Genomic DNA, 9,801 nt, shown 5'->3' with positions numbered 1-9,801 from the left:
CGGCCTGTAAACCGGAGACAGCGGCCGCCATCGTAGTCAGACCGATCAGCGCAGAAGTGTTCCCTTATTTGTATGCAGAGATTATAGGATAAGCCCCACCCCCCGGGATAAGCCCCACCCCCAATGTCCCTGGGAGGGGGGGGGGGGATAAAATGCTGCAACTATGCGAGTCCAGAGAGCTCAGTCCCGCGCTGGGAAGGAGGCGCCGTCACCTCACAACCAAGAACTGACAGATCCCCTGACCCCACTATACAAAAATATCCCCCCCCAATCACACAAAGCGGTCTGGAAAGGCGACCTCACCCCGCCCCTCCCCCCCCCCCCCCCCAGTATCTCAGTCATGTATTAAATAGTTGTAAGAGGGACACTGACCAATCATGAGGTCCGGCTCACCCACCACGTTGTCCCATCTCGATGATTCTGACCAGTCCCCTGGTGGCACCAAATACCGAAAATTCCCCTCCCCCGTAGTAGAAAAGCAGCGCTCACCAACTTAGAAAAAAAATGATGATTTTATTAGACAATTGATGAGACGCAGTAAAAACCCAGAGGACCCCCCCCCCCCCATAGACAGTCAGTAGGGAACCCCATGCCCGCTCCTCACACATAGTTCTTGTTGGGGTAGTCACTGCGGGCCTGGGAAGGGGCAGCCGTATAGCGGGCAGTGTACGGGATATCAGACTTCTTGGGGCATGAACAGCATAGGAGACCCCCACCCAGCAACATGAGCGTGGCAGCAGCCCACCCGATGTACAGGGCGGCCCCCAGCTCCCGCTTCTGAGACTCCACCACCAGCGGGTTGTAGAAGTCACGGATGATGGTGTTCGCCGACCAACACACCGGGATCAACAGGAGGACGCCGGCCACCAGGAAGACCACGCCGGCCACCAGGCTCACCCGCGCCTTGGTGTTGGGGTCCTCCACGCAGTTGGTGCACTTGGCTCCCAGGACGCCGATGAGTATGGCGAGGAGCGCCACCAGGATGCAGATGACGGTGAGCGCGCGGGCAGCCTGCAGGTCCTGGGGCAGCGCCAGCATGGAGTCGTAGACCTTACACTGCATCTGACCGGTGCTCTGGACAATGCAGTTCATCCACAATCCCTCCCAGATGATCTGCGCCACCACGATGCTATTACCGATGAACGCTGTCACCTTCCACATGGGCAGCGCGCAGGTGATGATGGAGCCAACCCAGCCAACGAGGGCGAGCGCCATGCCCAGGATCTGGAGCCCAGCAGAAGCCATGACCGACGTGAGAGCTGCAAAAGACGGACGAGGGTTAGACAGCGCCATTATAATACATCCCCCCCAGTAATAGCGGCAGGACCCTCCATTACAAAACATCCCCCCCCCCAGTAATGGCAGCAGGACCCTCCATTACAATACATCCCCCCCCCAGGGAATAGCGGCAGGACCCTCCATTATAATACATCCCTCTCCCCCAGTAATAGCAGCAGGACCCTCCATTATAATACATCCCCCCCCCCCCAGTAATAGCAGCAGGACCCTCCATTATAATACATCCCCCCCCAGTAATGGCGGCAGGACCCTCCATTGCAATACATCCACCCCCAGGAATAGCGGCAGGACCCTCCATTGCAATACATCGACCCCCAGGAATAGCGGCAGGACCCTCCATTATAATACATCCCCCCCAGTAATAGCAGCATGACCCTCCATTATAATACATCCCCCCAGTAATAGCAGCAGGACCCTCCATTATAATACATCCCCCCCAGTAATAGCAGCAGGACCCTCCATTATAATACATCCCCCCCAGTAATAGCAGCAGGACCCTCCATTATAATACATCCCCCCCCAGTAATAGCAGCAGGACCCCCCATTATAATACATCCCCCCCAGTAATAGCAGCAGGACCCTCCATTCTAATACATCCCCCCCCCCAGTAATAGCAGCAGGACCCTCCATTCTAATACATCCCCCCCCAGTAATAGCAGCAGGACCTTCCATTATAATACATCCCCCCCCAGTAATTGCAGTAGGACCCCCCCCATCATAATAAATCCCCCAATAATTTCCCTTTGTACACAGATCAGTGATCAGCAGACGGAGGAAGAAGCACCGGATCCGCTCATCACATCGTGTTATAAAAGTGAGATATTTAACGGAGGCGAAGGGCGAAGGGCGAAGGGCGAAGGGCGAAGGGCGAAGGGCGAAGGGCGAAGGGCGAAGGCCCCCCCCCCCACTAATCAGCGCTCACCAACCACCCCAAACAATGCCCAAAACTCCCCCCTCCCAGGAGTCAGAACTATCACCCAAAACCAGGAGGCCCATCCCCCACACCAGGGGGGACAGTCACCCCCAACGAGAGAGTATCAACCCAAGAAGTCCCCACTACACACTGCAGGTGGAGCAGACCCAATAACTAACCCAAAGAAAGAAAACCATCCCCCACCCAAATCATGAGTACCTCCCCCCAACCTAACAGCACAGGAATACCCCAAACCCCAGGCACACCCCACTACTACAGCCACAGCACCACCCGACCACCTCACCTGAGCCGCACCGCAGAGAAGAGCTAGTGAGAAGTCTCCAGCCAGATCTATATACCCCTCCCCTCCCCCTCCTCATCATCACCATCAGGTGCAGGACACACCTGGGGGGGGGGGGCAGTATCACTGATACCAGGGGGAGGGGAGAGGGACATTCAGACCCAAACAGAAGCCCCTGCAGTGAATTCACATGAAATGTTTTTGGGTGCGAAATAAAAAACGCAGAAAAATGTCGCAGAAAAGCCGCCGGTCGCAACGTTCTCGTGTCATCATCACAGGAGGAACAATACAAGGGAAAAGTGAAATCATCTCAACACAACGAAGGGTTAATCATCATAAACCGCACGTGACCGCGCCGCAAATCACGCCAACAAATCCTCCTCTGCTGCGCAATTTCAAGCCGTACGGAAACGTATTCGTAGCCTCCGCCGCAAACTGAAGTCATAACTAGAGGCTGGCGTAGATTTCCGAGGCAACAGAGCAATGTTCTGCAGGTCTGTAGAGAGGTCAGTGGTGTAATAATCTGCAGGATATATCACTATGTATCTGTCAGGGGGTAGAGGAGCAATGTTCTGCAGATCTGTAGAGAGGTCAGTGGTGTAATAATCTGCAGGATATATCACTGTGTATCTGTCAGGAGGTAGAGGAGCGATGTTCTGCAGTTCTCTAGAGGTCAGTGGTGTAATAATCTGCAGGATATATCACTATGTATCTGTCAGGAGGTAGAGGAGCAATGTTCTGCAGATCTGTAGAGAGGTCAGTGGTGTAATAATCTGCAGGATATATCACTATGTATCTGTCAGGAGGTAGAGGAGCAATGTTCTGCAGATCTGTAGAGAGGTCAGAGGTGTAATAATCTGCAGGATATATCACTATGTATCTGTCAGGAGGTAGAGGAGCAATGTTCTGCAGATATGTAGAGAGGTCAGTGGTGTAATAATCTGCAGGATATATCACTATGTATCTGTCAGGAGGTAGAGGAGCAATGTTCTGCAGATCTGTAGAGACGTCAGTGGTGTAATAATCTGCAGGATATATCACTATGTATCTGTCAGGAGGTAGAGGAGCGATGTTCTGCAGATCTGTAGAGTGGTCAGTGGTGTAATAATCTGCAGGATATATCACTATGTATCTGTCAGGAGGTAGAGGAGCAATGTTCTGCAGATCTGTAGAGAGGTCAGTGGTGTAATAATCTGCAGGATATATCACTATGTATCTGTCAGGAGGTGGAGGAGCGATGTTCTGCAGATCTGTAGAGGGGTCAGTGGTGTAATAATCTGCAGGATATATCACTATGTATCTGTCAGGAGGTAGAGGAGCAATGTTCTGCAGGTCTGTAGAGAGGTCAGTGGTGTAATAATCTGCAGGATATATCACTATGTATCTGTCAGGAAGTAGAGGAGCAATGTTCTGCAGATCTGTAGAGAGGTCAGTGGTGTAATAATCTGCAGGATATATCACTGTGTATCTGTCAGGAGGTAGAGGAGCGATGTTCTGCAGTTCTCTAGAGGTCAGTGGTGTAATAATCTGCAGGATATATCACTATGTATCTGTCAGGAGGTAGAGGAGCAATGTTCTGCAGATCTGTAGAGAGGTCAGTGGTGTAATAATCTGCAGGATATATCACTATGTATCTGTCAGGAGGTAGAGGAGCAATGTTCTGCAGATCTGTAGAGAGGTCAGTGGTGTAATAATCTGCAGGATATATCACTATGTATCTGTCAGGAGGTGGAGGAGCAATGTTCTGCAGATCTGTAGAGAGGTCAGTGGTGTAATAATCTGCAGGATATATCACTATGTATCTGTCAGGAGGTAGAGGAGCGATGTTCTGCAGGTCTGTAGAGAGGTCAGTGGTGTAATAATCTGCAGGATATATCACTATGTATCTGTCAGGAGGTAGAGGAGCGATGTTCTGCAGATCTGTAGAGAGGTCAGTGGTGTAATAATCTGCAGGATATATCACTATGTATCTGTCAGGAGGTAGAGGAGCGATGTTCTGCAGATCTGTAGAGAGGTCAGAGGTGTAATAATCTGCAGGATATATCACTATGTATCTGTCAGGAGGTAGAGGAGCGATGTTCTGCAGATCTGTAGAGAGGTCAGTGGTGTAATAATCTGCAGGATATATCACTATGTATCTGTCAGGAGGTAGAGGAGCGATGTTCTGCAGATCTGTAGAGAGGTCAGTGGTGTAATAATCTGCAGGATATATCACTATGTATCTGTCAGGAGGTAGAGGAGCAATGTTCTGCAGGTCTGTAGAGAGGTCAGTGGTGTAATAATCTGCAGGATATATCACTATGTATCTGTCAGGAGGTAGAGGAGCAATGTTCTGCAGATATGTAGAGAGGTCAGTGGTGTAATAATCTGCAGGATATATCACTATGTATCTGTCAGGAGGTAGAGGAGCAATGTTCTGCAGATCTGTAGAGAGGTCAGTGGTGTAATAATCTGCAGGATATATCACTATGTATCTGTCAGGAGGTGGAGAAGCGATGTTCTGCAGATCTGTAGAGAGGTCAGTGGTGTAATAATCTGCAGGATATATCACTATGTATCTGTCAGGAGGTAGAGGAGCAATGTTCTGCAGATCTGTAGAGAGGTCAGTGGTGTAATAATCTGCAGGATATATCACTATGTATCAGGAGGTAGAGGAGCAATGTTCTGCAGATCTGTAGAGAGGTCAGTGGTGTAATAATCTGCAGTATATATCACTATGTATCTGTCAGGAGGTGGAGGAGCAATGTTCTGCAGATCTGTAGAGAGGTCAGTGGTGTAATAATCTGCAGAATATATCACTATGTATCTGTCAGGAGGTAGAGGAGCGATGTTCTGCAGATCTGTAGAGAGGTCAGTGGTGTAATAATCTGCAGGATATATCACTGTATCTGTCAGGAGGTAGAGGAGCAATATTCTGCAGATCTGGAGAGGTCAGTGGTGTAATAATCTGCAGGATATATCACTATGTATCTGTCAGGAGGTGGAGGAGCAATGTTCTGCAGATCTGTAGAGAGGTCAGTGGTGTAATAATCTGCAGGATATATCACTATGTATCTGTCAGGAGGTAGAGGAGCAATGTTCTGCAGATCTGTAGAGAGGTCAGTGGTGTAATAATCTGCAGGATATATCACTATGTATCAGGAGGTAGAGGAGCAATGTTCTGCAGATCTGTAGAGAGGTCAGTGGTGTAATAATCTGCAGTATATATCACTATGTATCTGTCAGGAGGTGGAGGAGCAATGTTCTGCAGATCTGTAGAGAGGTCAGTGGTGTAATAATCTGCAGAATATATCACTATGTATCTGTCAGGAGGTAGAGGAGCGATGTTCTGCAGATCTGTAGAGAGGTCAGTGGTGTAATAATCTGCAGGATATATCACTGTATCTGTCAGGAGGTAGAGGAGCGATGTTCTGCAGATCTGTAGAGAGGTCAGTGGTGTAATAATCTGCAGGATATATCACTGTATCTGTCAGGAGGTAGAGGAGCAATATTCTGCAGATCTGGAGAGGTCAGTGGTGTAATAATCTGCAGGATATATCACTATGTATCTGTCAGGAGGTGGAGGAGCAATGTTCTGCAGATTTGTAGAGAGGTCAGTGGTGTAATAATCTGCAGGATATATCACTATGTATCTGTCAGGAGGTAGAGGAGCAATGTTCTGCAGATCTGTAGAGGGGTCAGTGGTGTAATAATCTGCAGGATATATCACTATGTATCTGTCAGGAGGTAGAGGAGCAATGTTCTGCAGGTCTGTAGAGAGGTCAGTGGTGTAATAATCTGCAGGATATATCACTATGTATCTGTCAGGAAGTAGAGGAGCAATGTTCTGCAGATCTGTAGAGAGGTCAGTGGTGTAATAATCTGCAGGATATATCACTGTGTATCTGTCAGGAGGTAGAGGAGCGATGTTCTGCAGTTCTCTAGAGGTCAGTGGTGTAATAATCTGCAGGATATATCACTATGTATCTGTCAGGAGGTAGAGGAGCAATGTTCTGCAGATCTGTAGAGAGGTCAGTGGTGTAATAATCTGCAGGATATATCACTATGTATCTGTCAGGAGGTGGAGGAGCAATGTTCTGCAGATCTCTGGAGAGGTCAGTGGTGTAATAATCTGCAGTATATATCACTATGTATCTGTCAGGAGGTAGAGGAGCAATGTTCTGCAGATCTGTAGAGAGGTCAGTGGTGTAATAATCTGCAGGATATATCACTATGTATCTGTCAGGAAGTAGAGGAGCAATGTTCTGCAGATCTGTAGAGAGGTCAGTGGTGTAATAATCTGCAGGATATATCACTGTGTATCTGTCAGGAGGTAGAGGAGCGATGTTCTGCAGTTCTCTAGAGGTCAGTGGTGTAATAATCTGCAGGATATATCACTATGTATCTGTCAGGAGGTAGAGGAGCAATGTTCTGCAGATCTGTAGAGAGGTCAGTGGTGTAATAATCTGCAGGATATATCACTATGTATCTGTCAGGAGGTAGAGGAGCAATGTTCTGCAGATCTGTAGAGAGGTCAGTGGTGTAATAATCTGCAGGATATATCACTATGTATCTGTCAGGAGGTGGAGGAGCAATGTTCTGCAGATCTGTAGAGAGGTCAGTGGTGTAATAATCTGCAGGATATATCACTATGTATCTGTCAGGAGGTAGAGGAGCGATGTTCTGCAGGTCTGTAGAGAGGTCAGTGGTGTAATAATCTGCAGGATATATCACTATGTATCTGTCAGGAGGTAGAGGAGCGATGTTCTGCAGATCTGTAGAGAGGTCAGTGGTGTAATAATCTGCAGGATATATCACTATGTATCTGTCAGGAGGTAGAGGAGCGATGTTCTGCAGATCTGTAGAGAGGTCAGAGGTGTAATAATCTGCAGGATATATCACTATGTATCTGTCAGGAGGTAGAGGAGCGATGTTCTGCAGATCTGTAGAGAGGTCAGTGGTGTAATAATCTGCAGGATATATCACTATGTATCTGTCAGGAGGTAGAGGAGCGATGTTCTGCAGATCTGTAGAGAGGTCAGTGGTGTAATAATCTGCAGGATATATCACTATGTATCTGTCAGGAGGTAGAGGAGCAATGTTCTGCAGGTCTGTAGAGAGGTCAGTGGTGTAATAATCTGCAGGATATATCACTATGTATCTGTCAGGAGGTAGAGGAGCAATGTTCTGCAGATATGTAGAGAGGTCAGTGGTGTAATAATCTGCAGGATATATCACTATGTATCTGTCAGGAGGTAGAGGAGCAATGTTCTGCAGATCTGTAGAGAGGTCAGTGGTGTAATAATCTGCAGGATATATCACTATGTATCTGTCAGGAGGTGGAGAAGCGATGTTCTGCAGATCTGTAGAGAGGTCAGTGGTGTAATAATCTGCAGGATATATCACTATGTATCTGTCAGGAGGTAGAGGAGCAATGTTCTGCAGATCTGTAGAGAGGTCAGTGGTGTAATAATCTGCAGGATATATCACTATGTATCAGGAGGTAGAGGAGCAATGTTCTGCAGATCTGTAGAGAGGTCAGTGGTGTAATAATCTGCAGTATATATCACTATGTATCTGTCAGGAGGTGGAGGAGCAATGTTCTGCAGATCTGTAGAGAGGTCAGTGGTGTAATAATCTGCAGAATATATCACTATGTATCTGTCAGGAGGTAGAGGAGCGATGTTCTGCAGATCTGTAGAGAGGTCAGTGGTGTAATAATCTGCAGGATATATCACTGTATCTGTCAGGAGGTAGAGGAGCAATATTCTGCAGATCTGGAGAGGTCAGTGGTGTAATAATCTGCAGGATATATCACTATGTATCTGTCAGGAGGTGGAGGAGCAATGTTCTGCAGATCTGTAGAGAGGTCAGTGGTGTAATAATCTGCAGGATATATCACTATGTATCTGTCAGGAGGTAGAGGAGCAATGTTCTGCAGATCTGTAGAGAGGTCAGTGGTGTAATAATCTGCAGGATATATCACTATGTATCAGGAGGTAGAGGAGCAATGTTCTGCAGATCTGTAGAGAGGTCAGTGGTGTAATAATCTGCAGTATATATCACTATGTATCTGTCAGGAGGTGGAGGAGCAATGTTCTGCAGATCTGTAGAGAGGTCAGTGGTGTAATAATCTGCAGAATATATCACTATGTATCTGTCAGGAGGTAGAGGAGCGATGTTCTGCAGATCTGTAGAGAGGTCAGTGGTGTAATAATCTGCAGGATATATCACTGTATCTGTCAGGAGGTAGAGGAGCGATGTTCTGCAGATCTGTAGAGAGGTCAGTGGTGTAATAATCTGCAGGATATATCACTGTATCTGTCAGGAGGTAGAGGAGCAATATTCTGCAGATCTGGAGAGGTCAGTGGTGTAATAATCTGCAGGATATATCACTATGTATCTGTCAGGAGGTGGAGGAGCAATGTTCTGCAGATTTGTAGAGAGGTCAGTGGTGTAATAATCTGCAGGATATATCACTATGTATCTGTCAGGAGGTAGAGGAGCAATGTTCTGCAGATCTGTAGAGGGGTCAGTGGTGTAATAATCTGCAGGATATATCACTATGTATCTGTCAGGAGGTAGAGGAGCAATGTTCTGCAGGTCTGTAGAGAGGTCAGTGGTGTAATAATCTGCAGGATATATCACTATGTATCTGTCAGGAAGTAGAGGAGCAATGTTCTGCAGATCTGTAGAGAGGTCAGTGGTGTAATAATCTGCAGGATATATCACTGTGTATCTGTCAGGAGGTAGAGGAGCGATGTTCTGCAGTTCTCTAGAGGTCAGTGGTGTAATAATCTGCAGGATATATCACTATGTATCTGTCAGGAGGTAGAGGAGCAATGTTCTGCAGATCTGTAGAGAGGTCAGTGGTGTAATAATCTGCAGGATATATCACTATGTATCTGTCAGGAGGTGGAGGAGCAATGTTCTGCAGATCTCTGGAGAGGTCAGTGGTGTAATAATCTGCAGTATATATCACTATGTATCTGTCAGGAGGTAGAGGAGCAATGTTCTGCAGATCTGTAGAGAGGTCAGTGGTGTAATAATCTGCAGGATATATCACTATGTATCTGTCAGGAGGTAGAGGAGCAATGTTCTGCAGATCTGTAGAGAGGTCAGTGGTGTAATAATCTGCAGGATATATCACTATGTATCTGTCAGGAGGTGGAGGAGCGATGTTCTGCAGATCTCTAGAGAGGTCAGTGGTGTAATAATCTGCAGATCTGCAGGGGGCAGGGAACGCTGTACCTTGGGCTTTATTCTAGAAGTGCTCCCCCTCCTGGCCGCTGCTAACAACGCACTACAT

At 47.3% G+C, this 9,801-nt stretch overlaps 1 protein-coding gene across 1 annotated transcript; it reads right to left on the bottom strand.

Moving 5' to 3' along the window:
* Window positions 1-600: 600 nt before the first annotated feature.
* Window positions 601-9,797, bottom strand: LOC142656565 (claudin-4-like). Its single transcript, XM_075831495.1, has 2 exons — window positions 9,744-9,797; window positions 601-1,259 (listed from the first exon to the last, which is right to left on the bottom strand). Exon 2 carries the CDS (start codon window positions 1,243-1,245, stop codon window positions 601-603), a length of 645 nt encoding a protein of 214 aa, XP_075687610.1. The 5' UTR covers window positions 1,246-1,259; window positions 9,744-9,797.
* Window positions 9,798-9,801: the final 4 nt, after the last annotated feature.

This window comes from Rhinoderma darwinii, chromosome 6 (assembly GCF_050947455.1).
Source record: "Rhinoderma darwinii isolate aRhiDar2 chromosome 6, aRhiDar2.hap1, whole genome shotgun sequence".
In the NCBI taxonomy this organism is placed as follows: Eukaryota; Metazoa; Chordata; class Amphibia; order Anura; family Rhinodermatidae; genus Rhinoderma; species Rhinoderma darwinii.
Note: the sequence above shows the minus strand (reverse complement) of the source record. Positions and strands in the feature narration are given on the sequence as shown.